Below are 20,698 nucleotides of genomic sequence, written 5' to 3'. Positions count from 1 at the left end.
CCAGAGATCAGAAATTTTTAGAAGGGCAAGATGGGTAAGGAAAAGTCTGAAACTAATCATCTAATGGAATAAGTGATTGAAATCAGTAATGGGAAAAGGTGGCCGAGAAAAGTATGACTAGTTCTGTGTAACCCTGTTATTCCTCCATAGGACCATGATAATCCAAAAATGGAGAGAAAATGAAGCATACTCAGCATGATGCACTTGTACCACATGCAAACCCTAGAATTCTGTAATTGATACAAGGAATTGACTAGGAATACAACCCTTACAGACCTCACTGGGACTACAGTAGCAGAAAATTTTGATACGTAGAAGTGCTTTGAAACATTTTGTTATTGTTGTGAAATTTCCTATCTCTTAACCAAAATTTGAATATCTGGGTCCATTAAATATAGATGAATTTGACTTCTTGAAGGAGAATGAGGACTTATACTTGCAATTGATTTTATTAAAAAATAGCCAAAATTCACATAACATCTTCCTATCACATATAAGAAACTATAGCCAATATATAGATAGAAAGGTACACACACACTCACACACTACACACACACACAATGCTTTAAAACAAGGATAGCCTAGCCATAGATAGATTAGAGCTACAATATAATTTGAAGAGTATTGGGTAGGGCTATAGACTAAAAGTACACCCAAGCCTATCACCAAGAACTGAAATTCAACATTTAGCCACGCTTCCCTTTGGTTTAATTAATGCAAACACACAGAGGGAATAATATATTTTATTAATTATTGTGAATTATTAAAACATTTCTAACACTTTTTTTAATTTTTAAAGTAATTCGTGTTTATTGTAACATATCAAATAATACAGAGATGTACAAAGAAAAAGTTAACAGTTTATCCTTTCCTTCTCCAACCCCATTTCTCAAAAATTCATTGAGTGCCTCTTAATGGGCTAAGCATGTTCTAGACTTTGTGAATACAGCAATGAAAAAAACAAAGTTGGCTGGATGCGGTGGCTCACGCCTGTAATCCCAGCACTTTGGGGGGCCAAGGTGAGTGGATCACCTGAGACAGCCTGGCCAACATGGTGAAACCCCATCTCTACTAAAAAAAAAAAAAAAAAAAAAAGTAGCTGGACGTGGTGGCACACATCTGTAATCCCAGCTACTCAGGAGGCTGAGACACGAGAATCACTTGAATCCAGGAGGCAGAGGTTGCAGTGAGCTGAGATCGTGCCACAGCACTCCAGCCTGGGTGACAGAGCAAGACTCCATCTCAAAAAAAAGAAGAAAAAGAAAAAAACAAAGTCCCTGTCCTCATAGATTTATAGTCTAATACAAGAGCCAAACAAACTAATGATCAATACATGACACTAGGTAGCAAGAAGAGCTCTGAAGAAATATAAAGATAGGTAAAGGATTTGGGAAGCCCTCTCTTAAGAGGTGACATTTGAGCAAAGACCTGAAGAAAGTGAAAGTGAGAGACAGGTGAATATCCAGGGGAAACGTATTACAAGCTGAAGGAACAAAACATACAGCATTGTGAGGTGGAGTGTAGTTCACATGATTCAGGAACAGCAAGGAGGCCAGTATGTGTGAAGCAGAATGAGCAAGGACTTGCCTTTTTATCCCTTAATAGAAACTCTTTCTATTTACTCTGTGTAATCGTGCTACCAGCTATGCAGAGTTAAATTCATTTGTTCCGTTAATTTTTAATTTTTAGAAATTTTTTAAAATTTTACTTCTCATATGGTTTGCATGGTTCCAAATTCAAATCCACAAAGCAAAGTACACTCAAAGAAGTCCAGCTTCTATTCCTTTTTTTTTTTTTACATAATTTATTTTATATTTAGGATCATGAAGGAACAATTTTTTTTTTAATTATACTTTAAGTTCTAGGGTACATGTGATCAGTGTGCAGGTTTGTTACATATGTATACATGTGTCATGTTGGTGTGCTGCACCCATTAACTCATCATTTACATTAGATATATCTCCTAATGCTATCCCTCCTCCCTCCCGCCAGCCCACGACAGGCCCCGGTGTGTGATGTTCCCCACCCTGTGTCCAAGTGTTCTCATTGTTCAATTCCCACCTATGAGTGAGAACATGCAGTGTTTGGTTTTCTGTCCTTGTGATTGGTTGCTGAAAATGATGGTTTCCAGCTTCATCCATGTCCCTACAAAGGACATGAACTCATCCTTTTTTATGCGTGCATAGTATTCCATGGTGTATATGTGCCATATTTTCTTAATCTAGTCTATCATTGATGGACATTCGGGTTGGTTCCAAGTCTTTGCTATTGTGAATAGTGCCGCAATAAACATATGTGTGCATGTGTCTTTATAGCAGCATGATTTATAATCCTTTGAGTATACACCCAGTAATGGGATGGCTGGGTCAAATGGTATTTCTAGTTCTAGATCCTTGAGGAATCGCCGCACTGACTTCCACAATGGTTGAACTAGTTTACAGTCCCATCAACAGTGTAAAACTGTTCCTATTTCTCCACATCCTCTCCAGCACCTGTTGTTTCCTGACTTTTTAATGATCACCATTCTAACTGGTGTGAGATGGTATCTCATTGTGGTTTTGATTTGCATTTCTCTGATGGCCAGTGATGATGAGCATTTTTTCATGTGTCTGTTGGCTGCATAAATGTCTTCTTTTGAGAAGTGTCTGTTCACATCCTTTGCCCACTTTTTGATGGGGTTGTTTGATTTTTTTATTGTAAATTTAAGTTCTTTTTAGATTCTGGATATTAGCCCTTTGTCAGATGGGTAGATTGTAAAAATTTTCTCCCATTCTGTAGGTTGCCTGTTCACTCTGATGGTGGTTTCTTTTGCTGTGCAGAAACTCTTTAGGTTAATTAGATCCCATTTGTCCTTTTTGGCTTTTGTTGCCATTGCTTTTGGTGTTTTAGACATGAAGTCCTTGCCCATCCCTATGTCCTGAATGGTATTGCCTAGGTTTTCTTCTAGGGTTTTTATGGTTTTAGGACTAACATTTAAGTCTTCAATCCATCTTGAATTAAGTTTTGTATAAGGCATAAGGAAGGGATCCAGTTTCAGCTTTCTACATATGGCTAGCCAGTTTTCCCAGCACCATTTATTAAATAGGGAATCCTTTCCCCATTTCTTATTTTGTCAGGTTTGTCAAAGATCAGATGGTTGTAGATGTATGGTATTATTTCTGAGGGCTCTCTTCTGTTTCATTGGTCTATATCTCTGTTGTGGTAACAGTGCCATGCTGTTTTGGTTACTGTAGCCTTGTAGTATAGTTTGACATCAGGTATTGTGATGCCTCCAGCTTTGTTCTTTTGGCTTAGGATTGTCTTGGCAATATGGGATCTTTTTTGGTTCCATATGAAATTTAAAGTAGTTTTTTCCAGTTCTGTGAAGAAACTCATTGGTAGCTTGATAGGGATGGTATTGAATCTATAAATTACCTGGGCAGTATGGCCATTTTCATGATATTGATTCTTCCTATCCATGAGCATGGAATGTTCTTCCATTTGTTTGTGTCCTCTTTTATTTCATTGAGCAGTGGTTTGTAGTTCTCCTTGAAGAGGTCCTTCACATCCCTTGTAAGTTGGATTCCTAGGTATTTTATTCTCTTTGAAGCAATTGTGAATGGGAGTTCACTCATGATTTGGCTCTCTGTTTGTCTGTTATTGGTGTATAGGAAGACTTATGATTTTTGCACACTGATTTTGTATCCTGAGACTTTGCTGAAGTTGCTTATCAGCTTAAGGAGATTTTGGGCTGAGATGATGGGGTTTTCTAAATACACAATCATATCATCTGCAAACAGGGACAATTTGACTTCCTCTTTTCCTAATTGAATACTCTTTATTTCTTTCTCCTGCCTGATTGCCCTGGCCAGAACTTCCAACACTATGTTGAATAGGAGTGGTGAGAGAGGGAATCCCTGTCTTGTGCCAGTTTTCAGAGGGAATGCTTCTAGTTTTTGCTCATTCAGTATGATATTGGCTGTGGGTTTGTCATAAATAGCTCTTATTATTTTGAAATGCATCCCATCAATACCTAGTTTATTCAGACTTTTTAGCATGAAGGGCTGTTGAATTTTCTCAAAGGCCTTTTCTGCATCTATTGAGATAATCATGTGTTTTTTGTCTTTGGTTCTATTTATATGATGGATTACGTTTATTGATTTGCATATGTTGAACCAGCTTTGCATCCCAGGTATGAAGCCAACTTGATCATGGTGGATAAGCTTTTTGATGTGCTGCTGGATTCGGTTTGCCAGTATTTTATTGAGGGCTTTTGCATTGATGTTCATCAGGGATATTGGTCTAAAATTCTCTTTTTTTGTTGTGTTTCTGCCAGGCTTTGGTATCAGGATGATGCTGGCCTCATAAAATGAGTTAGGGAGGATTCCCTCTTTTTCTATTGATTGAAATAGTTTCAGAAGGAATGGTACCAGCTCCTCTTTGTACCTCTGGTAGAATTTGGCTGTGAATCCGTCTGGCCTTGGACTTTTTTTGGTTGGTAGGCTATTAATTATTGCCTCAATTTCAGAGCCTGTTATTGGTCTATTCAGAGATTCAACTTCTTCCTGGTTTAGTCTGGGGAGGGTGTATGTGTCGAGGAATTTATCCATTTCTTCTAGATTTTCTAGTTTATTTGCGTAGAGGTGTTTATAGTATTCTCTGGTAGTTTGTATTTCTGTGGGATTGGTGGTGATATCCCCTTTATCATTTTTTATTGCGTCTATTTGATTATTCTCTTTTCTTCTTTATTAGTCTTGTTAGTGGTCTATCAATTTTGTTGATCTTTTCAAAAAACCAGCTCCTGGATTCACTGATTTTTTTGAAGGGTTTTTTTGTGTCTCTGTCTCTTTCAGTTCTGCTCTGATCTTAGTTATTTCTTGCCTTCTGCTAGCTTTTGAATGTGTTTGCTCTTGCTTCTCTAGTTATTTTGATGTGATGTTAGGGTGTCAATTTTAGATGTTTCCTGCTTTCTCTTGTGGGCATTTAGTGCTATAAATTTCCCTCTACACACTGCTTTAAATTTTTGCAATATTCAGAAGAAATACTAGAGGTCATCCTAATTTTTCTTAAGAGACACATACCTTAGCTAAAAGAGAAGAATAATTATGGTGCTGGGAAACCTGGATATCCATATGAAGAAGACTGAAATTGAGCCCTATCTCTTGCCTTACATAAAAATCAAATCAAAATGGATTAAAGACTTAAATCTAAGATGTCAAACTATGAAACTACTACAAGAAAATATTGGGAAAACTCTCCAAGGCATTAGTTCAGGCAAAAATTTCTTGAGTAATACCCCACAAGCACAGGCAACCAAAGCAAAAGTGGACAAACAGAATCACATCAAGTTAAAAAGCTTCTGCACAGCAAAGGAAACAATCAAAATGAAGAGACAACCCACAGAATGGGAGAAAATATTTGCAAACTATCCATCTGACAAGAGATTAATAACCAGAATATATAAGGAAGTCAGACAACTTTATAGGAAAAAATATATAATAATCTGATTTTAAAATGGGCCAAAGATTTGAATAGACATTTCTCAAAAGAAGATATACAAATGACAAACAGGTATATAAAAAAGTGCTAAACATCACTGGTCATCAGAGACATGCAAACCAAAACTGCAATGAGATATCATCTCACCCCAGTTAAAATGGCTTTTATCCAAAAAAAGAGCAATAAAAAATGCTGGCAAGGATGTGAAGGAAAGGGAACCCTTGTACACTGCTGGTGGGAATGTAAATTAGTACAACCATTATGGAGAACTGTTTAAAGGTTCCTCAAAAAACTAAAAATAGAGCCACCATACGATCCAGCAAACTGCTGGATATATACCCACAAGAAAGGAACTCAGCATGTCAAAGATATATATACACTCCCATGTTTACTGCAGCACTGTTCACACAACAGCCAAAATTTGGAAGTGGCCTCTAAGTGACCATCAATAGATGAATAGATGAAGAAAATGTGGTACTTATACACAATGAAGTACTATTCAGCCATAACAAAAAATGAGATTCTGATATTTGCAACAACATGGATGGAACTGAAGGACATTATGTCAAATGAAATAAGCCAGGAACAAAAGGATAAACATCACTTGTTCTCACTTACCTGTGGAATAAAAAAATCAAAACAATTGAACTCATGGAGATAGAGAATGGAAGGATGGTTACCAGAGGACAGGAAGGGTAGTGTCGGGTGGGGGTAGGAGAGAAGGGGGGATGGTTAATGGGTACAAAAAAATAAAAGCTAAAAAGAATGAATAAGACCTAGTATTTAATAGTACAACATGGTGACTACAGTCAATAATAATTTAATTGTACATTTTTAAATAGGTAAACGGGCCGGGCGTGGTGGCTCATGCCTGTAATCCCAGCACTTTGGGAGGCTGAAGCAGGCTGATCCCCTGAGGTCAGGAGATCAAGACCATCTTGGTTAACACAGTGAAACCCCATCTGTACTAAAAATATAAAAAATTAGCCAGGTGTGGTGGCACGCGCCTGTAGTCCCACCTACTCAGGAGGCTGAGGCAGGAGAATCGCTTGCACCCGGGAGGCAGAGGGTGCAGTGAGCTGAAATTGTGCCACTGCACTCCAGCCTGGTGACAGAGCGAGACTCCATCTCAAAAATAAATAAATAAATAAAATAAAAATAAAATAAAATCAGTAAATGGGTATAATAGGATTCTTTGTAAAACAAAAGATAAATGCTTGAGGGGATGGGTAGCCAATACCCCATGATGTGATTATTACACATTGCATGCCTGTTCCAAAATATCTCATGTACCCCATAAATATATACACCTACTGTGTACCCACATAAATTAAAAATAAAAAATAATAAAATTATTGCCAATTATTTCATACATACTATTTATTATTGAGCAAACATTTATTGAGTGACTACTATGTTTGACACTCTGTTAGGTGCTGTGAAAGACACAGCATGCCTTAGACATAATCCCTGCCCTTGAGAATCTTACTATCTGTGCTAGTTATTAACTTATGACTTCTCAGCTAGAAATCCACCCTTTTTTCCCTTGCTTTGTTATTCTGGAGCTGAACCCTGTAAGCTTTTCTGCTTTGGCAATGGTAAAATTATAGGTTCTGCCAATAGAGGGTGATGGGGAGACACTAGGAGGCCAGAGCAGGAGGAAAGAACTTGACATTCTTCTTCTGGTAGACTTTTTTGTGTGGAGCCAGTGGACTGGTTTGCAGGCGGGGCCTGGTAGTATTCACCTCTACAGTCCTCACAGTTCAGTTACAGCCTATGCCTCCAGCAAGTTTCTTCAGCACAGGTGGACTGCACATTCCTGTGGCAGCCACACACTCCCCTCTAAATTTCTCAGCTTCTTTCTTTTTGTACATTCTTTTTCAGCCAAGGTTAGTAGCTGTGCCTACAGGACTACTACTAGACCCCTTAGAGTCCACTCTACTCCTTTTAGGCATCTTTCACTGGTTAATGTTTTTTTTATGTTAAATTTTCCCTATTCAAATTACAGGTATGATTTTGTCTCCTGATTGGTCCCTAGCAGACATACCATCAAATAAGGAAGAAAAGACAGATGTAAGTTAATGTAAATTTGGAGGGAGAATGGGCACTTCAGCTGTAAACACAGCCCAAAGGCCAAAGATCTTCAGAGACGTAAGTCTATAAAATTATCTGCTAGTTAGGGTTGTGTTTAGCTGAATATAACAGAAACTGACCTCAGTGACTTAACCAAACAGAGATTTATTTTTTTCATGTGACATGAACTCCATAAATAGGCAATTAAGGGCTGATACTCCAAAAAAAAAAAGTGAAAAATTCAGGTTCCTACTTTCCAGATTCTCCATCCTTAACGTGTGACTTGTTCTTGTAGTTGCAATATTGCTGCCTCCCATCTAGACATTAGATCTGTATTCCAGGAAGGAAAAAGAAAAAAAAGGTAATGGAAAAGAAAGAATGATCCATTTGAATCTATCCCTTTTCTGCACATTCTTAGGGGCTTCATGGAGTAACTTCAACTCACATGTCATTGACCATTCCTAATCATAAGAGAATCTGAGAAGCTCAGCATTTTTTTAACTGGGGACAGATCTCTGTAAGTAAGAAAAAAAGGAGAGGGAGAGAATGGATGTTGGATAGGCAAGTAGCTGTGTCTGCCACAAATTGAAAAATTAGGAAATTACTTACATTTGAGATGGGCAAGAATTAGCAGAGGGATTTGATTTCATTTCCATATACTTGTTCATTTTCTTTTCATGTAAGTACTCTTTTATATTAATTATACACTATGGCATACAATTGTTTTTTTCCTCAATAACTGGCATATCTTACCAGAAAAGAAGGACAGAATAACATTTATTTTATTATGACATTGTTTTCATGTAACTCTTTTATAAAGTTTAGCCTAGACCTAAAGAGGACATGGAGACATACATTTACTTCTAGTTTCTTACTAAATTATTTGTGGCCCATTTAGTAAATATTCTAGTCCAGTATACTAGATGTCATTAAAGTGGTTAAATAATTTGTAGAACAGTCAAAAATGAAATTTAAGGACAAAATTTTCTACACTAGAAATTGATTAGCAGTGTAGGCAGTTGATAGATCTGGGAGTGTTAGGATCTATTTAAGAGATACCTAGAAATTTTTTCTATCCAAATCATGCCATCTTTCAAGTCCTAGCTCAAGTTTCTCTTCAGTAAGCTACTTTCTGACCAGGACAATCTCTTTTCTAATGCAATTTCCCTTAGTGCATCACACAACTTTGTCCTGGAATGTGTACTAATTTGTATTTTTCTCTAATTTTTTATATAAGTCAGTCCAATTTCTCATATGCCCCAATTATATTGCAAACTCTTACCTTTTCCCTGTGTCCTCACAATGTTCAAAGAAAGGGCATAGTATTTATTTGAGCTAACCTCAATTGAATGTCCTGTAAAACTAGTGCAGGTTCAGAGGTTTTTTTTCAAAGAGAAATTGATAACAAATTAAAGCCAATAATAAGACACAAAAGCTTTTATAAGAAAAACTAACTATAATAACAGACCCCAGAATATTTTAAACTTATATTTCTGATTTTCATTTCAACAATTTTTTTTTCTCACACCAGCATGAGAAGGCTGATGAAACTTTTGCAGGCTATTAACATTAAAAAAAATTTTTTTAAGACAGGGTTTCATTTACATCACCCAGTCTGGAGTGCAGTGGTATAATCTTGTCTCACTGCAACCTCCACCTCCCAGGCTCAAGGGATCCTCCTGCCCCAGCCTCCCAAGTAGCTGGGACTACAGGTGTACACCATCATGCCCAGCTAATTTTTGTATTTTTTGTAGAGATGGGGTTTTGCTATGTTGCCAGGCTGGTCTCAAACTCCTAAACTCAAGTGATCCACCCACCTTGACCTCCCAAAGTGCGGGTATTACAGGCCTGAGTGAGCATGCCTGGCCTAAAATGTTCACAAGTAGATAATTTAAATATCTTTCCATGTGGTCAGTTAGAATTACCTTACTAAAGTTAATGATAACAATCCTACTCCACCTCAATACTTCAAGGAAAGGGAGTTAGTAACCAAGACCTGGGCTTCTTTCTATCTGGTTTGCTATGAGCTACACTTGGAATTTTAAACTGAAATTCCCCATTTTAAGATGCTGCTACCAGATGGATGTGGTGGCTCGTTCCTGTAATTCAAGCTCTTTGGGAGGCTGAGATGGATCGTTTAAGCCTAGGAGTTGGAGACCAGCCTGGGCAACACAGGGAGACTGTGGCTCTATAAAAAATTTAAAAATTAGCAGGTATGGTGGTGCATGCCTGTAGTCCCAGCTACTCAGAAGGCTGAGGTGGGAGGATTGCTTAAGCCCAGGAGGTCAAAGCTGCAGTGAGCTATAGTCGCAACACTGCACTCCAGTCTGGATGACAGAGCAAGACCTTGTCTCAAAAAAAAGAGATGCTGCTACCTCCACATAGATCTCAAAGAAGTAGTGAATATTTAGCAGACAATGTTTCCTGTTTTAGTTATGTATTACTAAATAGATATTAGCACTTCATAATCAACAACCCTAAAACTTAATAGCTTCAAATGACAAAGTTTCTTTTTTTTCTTTTAGCACCAGAGTCCATGAGGCATTTTATTTGTAAATATGTATTACATCTCTAAAAAAAGAATCCCAGGATTTTACCTGCTGTGTGTTTTCTTCTTGCTTCTTCATGGTCCATGATACCAGCTGAGGTTGTTAGTACAATAAAACCAAACTGGCGGGATAGAAGCAGATTATTCTGCCATTTTTCCAGATGTTTGAGTTGCACATCAAATCTGGGGCTGATTACTCAACGCTTGTTTAGCCTACCTGTGAGGTTCACAACAATTTTTCCCAGCTCTGTAATCATCAATGATTCAAATTTGCCAATGTAACCATACTTCACCATTACGGTGAGAAACCAGATGATGATTTTGGAGCACAGCCTAATAAGAACCTGGGGTTTGCCTCTTCTTTCGGCATTGTTGATGCTCTTGAGAGCATCAGGCAGGACATTCATGTGCACCATTGTGGCGTCACGAAAAGATGGCGGAAAGAGCCAAACGACAACCCTTTCATTGCTCTTGACACCGTGGGTCAGGAATTTGGGTAAAGCTCATTTGGATGGCTCATTTTTGTTCCTCGTGGTGTTGGGAAGGCTTGACGAGAGCTAGAGATCCAAGAAGGCCTCACTCATGTGTTGGACACCTCAGTTCTCTTTCTCTGGACTTTTTTCTGTCCAAGTGGTTTCTGGAGAGGGCTATATTTGGGAGTGATCTGTCATACTTCTCTTTGCTATCGGATTTCTATCTTCATCATGCCATCATCACTCAGGCTATCATCATCACCCGGTCTTATCAGATATTGCCAAATTATGATGTCATAACTTACTATGACTGTCCCCACTGTCCATGAAAAAACACAGAAAAGATTAGATACTTCTCAGGGAGGTCCCTGTTCATCTTTATGGCCTCACTTTAGTCCTCTCAGAAGGTACTTCTTTTCTTCAGTCTTCCTCAGTGCAAATATCCACCCTCAATCAACATCAACATGGGTTGGTGTTACTCCAATTCACTCCTCTTTTTCTTTTTTTGTTTTTGTTTTTGTTTTTTTGAGATGGAGTCTTGCTCTGTCACCCAGGCTGGAGTGCAGTGGCGTGATCTTGGCTCACGGCAACCTCTGACTCCCAGGTTCACGCCATTCTCCTGACTCAGCCTCCTGAGTAGCTGGGACTACAGGAACCTGCCACAATGCTTGGCTAATTTTTTATATTTTTAGTAAAAAGACGGGGTTTCACCGTGTTAGCCAGGATGGTCTCCATCTCCTGGCCTTGTGATCCGCCCACCTTGGCCTCCCGAAGTGCTGGGATTACAGGCATGAACCACCGCGCCTGGCCTTCATTCCCCTCTTTCTATAACGCAATCTTAGGATGCAAAACCAAGCAAAGTCTGAATTAATCTATCTAGAATAGCACCGTGGAGTCACAGCCATTGTCAGGCCCCTCCACAGAACAGACTGGATTTCGGAACCTATGTCTCTCCCTGCCACAAGCAACTAGTCCATATGCAACTTGGAAGCAGCCACTGTGGATCTTGGCTTCTTTCTTGCTTCCTCCTCCATAGTTACTGCCACTGATTTAGTGCCAAAGAGATAGGAACATCACTTAAAACCATCTCTACACATAAATCCACTTAGAAAATTTTTTTCCCCTGGAGGATCTATTATTGAAGTACAAGGCTTTACTGTTTATTCTACTGTAGACACCACAGGACACCATGTTCTTGGTTAGAATTGAGTACTTGAGAAACTATATGAATAATTGCTTGTTGAACAGTACACGTGAATTATCTCTATTTTCCAGCTAAAGATTGAGCCTAAAATGATTAGTATTTTTGTAATTTTGAATCATTTGATCCATTTGAAGTTGGATTAGTGACAAAGTCTTATTCATTTTTCAAGTGTTAGTTCTGAGGGCTTCTCCCAGAACTAGCAGCAACCAGCGTTGCTGCTAGATAATATTGCACCTTTAAGCTAACAAGTAAAAAGCTGATCCTCTGGGTTGATGTTGTCTCATGCTAGGGCTCTAGGCAGAGTGGGCTGGAGTTCAGTCCCCAGCCATCTTCTTAGCAGGGCATTCTAGATGTTTAATCTTTTATGTTGACGTGTTGATATCACTTCCATTAGCCATTTGTTAGAATTACTAAATTAAATTTACATAATTCAAGGATCTAAAAAGAACAGAAGTTCAGTCAGAGCCATTTTTCTGAGCTATTTCTGCATTCCTCTGAAGAAGATAATTTGTCCAAACTTAACAAAAACAGGTGTTAAAATTGAGTACGTTCTGAGACTACTCAGACTTTTTTTAAGATTTTTTTTTAGTCTCAAGCCCTACATGAAATACAATCCCTTAAATCTTCCAATCTTAGAGCTAGAAGACAAAGTTGAGCACCCTCACTTTACCCAGAGGCAATTTTGTGCCCCAGATGACAAAGCTCTTAGATCTACTCATTTGCTTATGGCTCCACCAGTACTTCTAGGTCAGGCCCTCTTTCACCTGAAGGATTAGCCATACTTCTGGAACCATTTTCCAGGTTCCTTGAAATAAATATCTTCGCTTTGCTGGGGACCCTAGTTTCCTGTTAAGTAGTGAATGACCCTTCTTTCCTCCCGCCAGCCACAGTCCTATTTCACAGAGGAAGAGAATGACCAGCAAGTCAACTTCTACTACAGAGAAACAGCAACTGATAAAAGGCCAAATCTTACAAGGTGCCAACGTGAAGAAAAAGGCCCACTACCCTGCAGCCAACTCATATCAAAAGTTAATCTGTTTAGTCCTCTCTGCCGGGGCGAATGTACAGTTTTTCTTTTTGTCTCCCTCTTGCCCCATCACCAGGTGGTTGTCGTTGTCCTTCCCGGCTAGTTGCCAATAAAGTTGTTACAAAGTGACCTTGAGTGTCTTCCTTGGTGCACCCGAAACCCCGCCTTCTTCATCCGGGTGCTGCGGCGCGAATAAGAGCCGGACCGCGCTTGCGCATTGAGTCCCACTCCTTCGACCTCTGCCGCAGCCCGTGCCGCCGCCGCCGCCTCCCGGGAAGGTAAGTGGAGGGCACAGGGAGCCCGGCCTGGCCAGGGCGGAGCGGCGCCCAATAGGGACCCATTCATTGTGCCGGCGCCTCACTGGGCACGGGGCCCAAGCTGACGGCGTGCACGGGAGCCTGCGGGGCCTGGGTGGGAAGAACAGGCCCCTGGAGGGCACTTGACCTTAAGCCTCTTTGCCTCCGCAGAGAGGAAGCGGGAGAGGAGCCCACGTCGCCTGTCACCCAATATCTCCAGCCGCGCAGTCCCGAAGAGTGTAAGATGTTCGCCTGCGCCAAGCTCGCCTGCACCCCCTCTCTGGTGCGTAGCCCAGGCAGGGTCGGGGGGATTGAGGGGTGGGCGTTTTGGCCTGGAGCGTCCACGTTGTTGAATGGGGCAACCTTCGGGCGGGGCACACCGCCCTCGGGAACGGCTTTCTCCTCACCTATTAACCCATTGCCGTTTTCTTCCTAATCTTAGGGCATCTCAGCCCTCTCCTCGCCACTAGGGCGAGGCAGAGCAGCCGAGGCCTAGCTGTCAGGCCTCACTCGGTGTAGGTCAAACTCTCTTGTCCCTAGACCAGGAGTGGCCCTTTCCCCCACCTTCTCTCAGCCTCTCTGTTGGATTGGGGTCGACGCGAAGGTTGGAGTACTGCAGAGGATGTAGGGGGCCGTTGAGGCCTAGTTCACCTCAGCAGCGCTTTCCAGTGCCTGTCTGTAGGTCAAACTCGTTGCTGCAGAGGGAGGGACTTTGCCTTTCCGTGTGGGGGCGGAGGAAGGTGGTGGGGGAACGAGCCCAAAGTCTTTCTTCCTGCCTCTGGAGTATTATTTTCATAACAATTTTGCAGGCTTAAAGTGAGGTCTAGATCTGGAGGATTTGTCTTAGAGAATCAGGTTTTGGTTCGGAAGGGTTTTTCTGTGACCTTAGTTTAGTGGACACTCAAGGGCAGAGAAGTTGGACTGGAATATGTCCTTATGGTCAGATATTTCACAGATTATTCTTAAACTGATGTAGAATTGGTTAAGTTCCTTTTTTAGAAATTTTTTTTATGATTAATGGTCATATAGAAATATCTTTGAAATGGTCAGGGCTATTAACTGCTGGGCTATTTTGAATGATAAATGTTTATTGTGACGCTCCTAATATACTTGTTGGTCCACTTAAAATTGCCAAAGAATGTGTGGTATTTATTGCTTTTTTCTGACTTGACTTACGGCACTACAATAATGGAAATGTCAAAAGCAGTTCTTACTCTCTTTGTAACTGTTATTAGAAATTTTATTCAAGGTAGCAAGCTTTACAATTTCATTAGCATGAAACTTTATTAAAATTGCTTATGTATTAAAAATGACCAAACAGCAAACAGTCAATTCAGAAGTCTCTGATTCATTCTTACTGCTTGCTTTTTTAGAATTCATGGTACCAGAAAAGTCATTGAAGTCTTACCTGTATTCTTTCTTAATATTGAAATCTTTATTTTTTTTTCATTAATAGATCCGAGCTGGATCCAGAGTTGCATACAGACCAATTTCTGCATCAGTGTTATCTCGACCAGAGGCTAGTAGGACTGGAGAGGTAATAGTAGCAATAATTGAAATTAGGTAACACTACCAAATAAGGGTAGGGTTTTGATTAGAGTGAAGGAAAAAAACTTTATTAATAAGAGTTTGAGGGCAAGTCTTTCCCACCCTTTTATCCAAAAAACTAGATGAGCCAAATAGCCAAAAATAGAGAGCCAAAAAACTAGATGAGCCAAATAGAGAAATTTCTCTATCCAAAACTTGGCCAAGTATTTATATTCAAGTCTATTGATTTAAGTTGCCTATATTTAAAATTATAATAGCTACAGTTATTGAAAAATGTACTCATTGGGCTGGATGCGGTGGCTCACACCTGTGTTCCTAGCACTGTGGGAGGCCAAGGAGGGAGGATTGCTTGACCCCAGGAGTTCAAGATCAGCCTGGGCCACATAGTAAGATCCTGTTTCTACAAAACATTTAAAAATTAACCCAGCCTGGTGGTCACCTGTAGTGTTAGCTACTCAGGAGGCTGAGGTGGGGAGCTGGCTTGAGCCCAGGAGTTCAAGGCTATAGTGAGCTATGATCACACCACACTGTACTGCACTCCAGCCTGGGTGACAGACCAGGTGAGACCTTGTCTCTTTTAAGAAAAAACAAAACAAAAAACCCTACTTTATTTAAAAGCATATTTATATATGTTGTTTCTTAATTTTCAACACCCTTTTAAGATGTAGATATTGTTATCCCTGTTCCACAAGAGTGAGATTATTCTAAGCTCTTGATTTGTTTCTTTACACTCAGCTACAAAATAAAAAAGTACTTATCATTTTGACAATATGGTATTTAATTAAAATAGCTACCTGTGGTTACTGATACGACTTTTACCTTTATTTTCTGTTTTCCAGGGCTCTACGGTATTTAATGGGGCCCAGAATGGTGTGTCTCAGCTAATCCAAAGGGAGTTTCAGACCAGTGCAATCAGCAGAGACATTGATACTGCTGCCAAATTTATTGGTGCAGGTGCTGCAACAGTAGGAGTGGCTGGTTCTGGTGCTGGTATTGGAACAGTCTTTGGCAGCCTTATCATTGGTTATGCCAGGTAATCATTTCTATCCCTAAATAAATTAGTTTAAGAGCATGCTTGTAGTAGTTGGAAACTTAGCTACTGAAATAATAGCTACTTTGCATTAAGTGCTTACTCTGTGTCTTGCATTATATTTAAAGGGCTTTGTATGCATTATCTCAATTCTCATAACACCATTTGGGGTGTTATGAGAATAACATCTATGAAGGACTAGAGACACAGAGGCCACATTACTTGCCCAGGTCATAGCTAGTAAATGTCAGAAAATGAATTTTAACTAAGTCTGACTTCAGAGTCTGCATTCCTAATTGTTAAGCTATTTTGGGAATAAAATTATTAGAGCACATTCCTTAAAAGGATCAATTTATTTTATTTAAGACCTAAACTGTCAGATCTTAAAAGGTATAGATCATATTTTCAGATGGATAAGAATGTCAGAACCCATCAAAATGAATGAAAACTAACCATTTATATTGACAGACAGCTCCCTACCTTTACACCATATTATCAGGATTGAAGGAGAATAGTGTAAGAGAGATCTAGGCAAATACTCTTCCAGCAGACTTTTCAGTTTACAAAAATCCCCACACTAGTAATCTGATTCATTAACATTTACCAAACATGTTGAAACTAATATTTCAAAGTAACAGTCATATGTGGTCTCTTTTAGAAACCCTTCGCTGAAGCAGCAGCTGTTCTCATATGCTATCCTGGGATTTGCCTTGTCTGAAGCTATGGGTCTCTTTTGTTTGATGGTTGCTTTCTTGATTTTGTTTGCCATGTAACAAATTACTGCTTGACATGTTGGCATTCATATTAATTACGGATGTAATTCTGTGTATCTTACTGTGACTCCGAAAACTGTAGTATTGGTGTCATGGGAATGTACGTTATTTCCAAAGTCATTTCATTAAAGATGAAAACTTTAATTTCTTCTGTGATTTGTACTTACACTAAGTTTAGATTATCACAAAGAAGAACGTGCATTCAGGCAGATGCTGTCCCATTCAGAGGAAGCTACAGCAGTTGCTCCACTGATGAAAAATATTCCAATGTAATTTTTATGGGAATTCTTTTATATAGTGTTCTACATATTGTAATTCATAGGGCTTTTGTTTATTCATATAAAGGATAAATATTTGGGTGTTTTGAGCTTCTATAAAATATGATTAATTAAAGGTAGTTAATACTCAAGATGGTCTTGTGTTTTTAAGGTCTAACATCAGTTAGAATACTTCAAATCAGAATCACCTTCCAAGACTGACTTGGCAGGTGGTTCTAAAAATAAATCACGTCAGCTTTTTAGGAAATGAAGCCTTAAGCTAGAGGGTAATGTGACTTTTGTTTTTCAGTAAGTCTCACATTAAGCAATTGTGTGCCTCTAATGAATCTTCCATGTCTTTTCAGAACAGGCTCAGTCCAACTAGCAGCTAGTTTCTTACTTGAACAAGACTATTAAAAACCAAATATCAAAAAGTAAACTAAATTGGCTAGATTTTTACAGCCAAAAATTGCTGTAAGGCAGTGTGTATCACTGTTGCTAACATGTTTATAGTGGGAGTCTTGGGGATGATAGCTGGTTCAACAGTATTTTGCTAATACTTTATGTTGCTTCTTGGTCAAACTTTTCCCATTCAAAGGAAGAAGATGGTGCTACTATAGACAGTTTTTCCCCTAGCAAATATATTGTACCATAATATCTATTGTCCAAGTTTCAGGGTTTTTTGAAAGTTGATAATTAGGAAAGTGACATTTTACTTTTCTTAGTGCCCTTTGCCTGTTTGATTTCCATTGAGAAAGAGCAGTCAGTTACCAAAGTTCCTCAAGTGTGGGAAGACCACCTCCATCAGAATCAGTGCTTGTTTAAAAAATAAAAATCCCTAGGTTCCAGACCTACTGAATTGGACTCTTTGGACATGAGACTCAGCAATCTACATCTTTAAAAAGGCTTCCCAGGTGGTTTTTGTGCATACTGTTTGAGAGTCACTAAGTTATATATATATCCTAACTTCTGTAAAGTGAAATGAGGCCCCAAAAAGCTAAAGAGGTAGAGCTGCTACCTCGTTTTTAGTTGATTCATCATCTAGTCTATATCACCCAAAAGAACTGGAAATAGGTATTCAAACAAAAACCTGTATACAAGTATTCATAGAAGCACTACTTACAATAGCCAAAAGGTAGAAACAACCAAATGTCTATCAGCTGATGAATGGATAAGTAAAATACATCCATATAATGGAATATTCAGCCATGAAAAGGAATGAGGCACTGATACATAATGAATAGATGTGAGTGAACCCTAAAAAAGCATGCTAAGTGGAAGAAGCCAGCCACATGATTCCATTTATATGAAATATCCAAAATAGGCAAATCCATGGTGACAAAGCCAATTAGTAGTTATCAGGAACTAGGGAGGGGGTGAAAAGGGAGTGACTGCTTAATGCGTATGGGGATTCCTTTTAGGATGATGAAAATTGGATGAATTACAGCTGGTCTGATGGTAGTGGGTTATCAGAACTTATTAACATTAGTGTCATTAAAGTTGGTATATAGCCCCTCACTGCTAAATCTGGCTCAAAAATTAAAAGATTATTAAAATTTGATGAATTAGTGGTGATGGTTGCACAACATTGTAAATATAATAAATGTCACTGAATTGTACACTTTAAGGTGGTTAAAATGGCAAATTTTACATGTCTTACTGAAACTACTGTACTATTTAATAAAGTACATAGTATAAAATTTTAAAAGTGATAGGAAAATGCTTAGATTAATAGTCACCTATTCCAAGTATATTTTAAATAAAAACAGTCTTGGTAAAGACCTGTTCTTGGTGCTGGTTTTGGTGGTTGAAAAGGCTTGAAACGTTGATTTGGGAACAGGTTTCTTGTAAGAGATGTCCCAGCTGAGGGAATCTCCCAGAATGAAAATGGACTAACTGAACTGTGGCTGCATAGTCTTCAGGCTACTGAGAAAACAATACAACAAAAAACCACACACAATGACTCAAACTTTATAGAGGGGAAAGGTAATAGTGCATCACAAGTTTAACATCCTTGAGTATACATCCTTTTACTTAACTTTTGTTTCTAGTAACAAAGTTATGACATTGAAAGTACATCACTGGAATGCATCTACTAGCAGAAATGTTTATTGTGCACCATTTTTATAGGAAGTACTGCCTCAGCTTACGAGCTTTGCAAACAAATATTAATGCTAAATGGTTTTTACTGACATCTTCGTTTCTGAACAGAAGCTGATAAAGATACTATTTTTCTGTCAAACATGAAATGGATTTTCCATGTTGATAAGATGGTGTTGGTAAAATGGTGAATTAAATGAGTGGCAGTAAGTGTTCAGGTGTTCAGAGGGAGTAGAAATAATTTTATAGTTGAAGAATTACATGAAAAAGTACTATTTGTAACTTAAGACAAACCTTAAAGAACCGTGTCACAAGGACAGACCAGGAGAGGGCATTTTGGCTAGTGAACGGCATGAGGAAAAGTAAATGAGCACAGCATTGGTACATGAGAAACAAGGAGTTCCCTGAGTATGAAACAGAAATGGTGTGAGATAAGGCTGTAAAGGAAGACTGGGACCATTTTATGTAAACAGGCAGGTATAAGATTGTGAGTTTTATTCATGTGATACTGTCAGTCATTCAAAGTTTAGAGCTGTATTTTAGAAAGGTTGATAGGAGACCAGTATGTGAGATGGACTGGAGCCAGCAATGAACAGCAGTTCATACTATAGTAGCTTTGCTGAAATGTAATGAAGGTGTAGTCTAGGATGGTGGCAGTGAAGACAGTTGACCCCCTGAACAACATGGGTTTGAACTGTGCAGGTCCACTTATACACAGATTTTTTTCAATATGTTGGAAAATTTTTTGAGGTTTGTAACAAATTGAAAAAACTCTCAGACAAACCATGTAGCCTAAAAATAATTGAGAAAATTAAGAAAATGGTATGAATGCATAAAATATGTAGATACTGGTCTACTTTATTTACTGCCATAAAATATACATAAATCTATTACAAAAACAAATTTATCAAAACATGCACATAGACTACATTGTACCATTTACAGTTGAGAGAAATATAAACGTAGAGATGGAGTAAATCATAGCTGCATAAAATTAACTGAAGAACATACTGTATTACTGTAATAATTTAGTGGCCACCTCCTGTTGCTATTGTAGTGAGCTTAAGTGTTATGAGTATCCACTTAAAATGCTGTGATGCTCCTCATCTTCATGGGGCAGTTCATCTCCAGTAAATTGTGTATCACAAAAAAAGTGATCTTTTGCAGTTCTTGCCTTTTTTTTTTTTTGAGATGAAGTCTCTCTCTTGTCTCCCAGGCTGGAATGCAATGGCGGCTCACTGCCAACTTCCACCTCCCGGGTTCAAGCGATTCTCCTGCCTCAGCCTCCTGAGTAGTTGGGATTACAGGCACCTGCCACCACACCCAGCTAATTTTTGTATTTTTAGTAGAGATGGGGTTTCACCATGTTGGCCAGGCTGATCTCGAACTCCTTACCTCAGGTGACCCCGCCGCAGCCTCCCAAAGTGCTAGGACTACAGGCGTGAGCCACTGTGCCCGGCCAGTTCTTGCATATTTTTCACTGAGTTAGTGCAATATTATAAACCTTGAATAACACCATGGAACCTATACAAAGTACTAGTAGTGATGCTAGAAGCAGTCCCACGACGCGAAGTCATGACATTGCAAGAAGCTGAATGGCTTGATATGCACCATAGGTAGAAGACGTCCGCAGCTGCAGTTGTCACCATTTCAGACAGACAATTCATCTTGTAAACAGATGGTGTAAACTTGTAAACTTAATGATATCGATATAGTACTAGAAATGTATTTTCTCTTAGGATTTTCTTAACATTTTCTTTTCTCCACCTTTATTGTAAGAATACAGTATGTAATGTATATAGAGTACAAAATTTGTTTATCAACGATGTAATCAGTAAGGCTTCTGGTCAACAGTAGGCTGTTAGTAGTTAAGTTTGGAAGAAGTCAAAAG

General features: G+C 39.0%; 1 protein-coding gene and 1 pseudogene across 1 annotated transcript; one reads left to right on the top strand and one right to left on the bottom strand.

Moving 5' to 3' along the window:
- Positions 1-10,057: 10,057 nt before the first annotated feature.
- LOC107973835 (small ribosomal subunit protein uS8-like) lies at positions 10,058-10,599 on the bottom strand (annotated as a pseudogene).
- A 2,346-nt stretch (positions 10,600-12,945) lies between these two features.
- ATP5MC3 (ATP synthase membrane subunit c locus 3) lies at positions 12,946-16,594 on the top strand. Its single transcript, XM_054679964.2, has 5 exons — positions 12,946-13,081; positions 13,271-13,382; positions 14,556-14,636; positions 15,487-15,680; positions 16,336-16,594. Exons 2-5 carry the CDS (start codon positions 13,344-13,346, stop codon positions 16,448-16,450), a joined length of 429 nt encoding a protein of 142 aa, XP_054535939.1. The 5' UTR covers positions 12,946-13,081; positions 13,271-13,343; the 3' UTR covers positions 16,451-16,594.
- The last annotated feature ends 4,104 nt before the right edge of the window (positions 16,595-20,698 follow it).

The sequence above is a fragment of the Pan troglodytes genome, chromosome 13, assembly GCF_028858775.2.
Source record: "Pan troglodytes isolate AG18354 chromosome 13, NHGRI_mPanTro3-v2.0_pri, whole genome shotgun sequence".
Classification (NCBI taxonomy): domain Eukaryota; kingdom Metazoa; phylum Chordata; class Mammalia; order Primates; family Hominidae; genus Pan; species Pan troglodytes.
The sequence above is the reverse complement of the archived record's forward strand: the minus strand, read 5'-3'. Positions and strand labels throughout refer to the sequence as shown.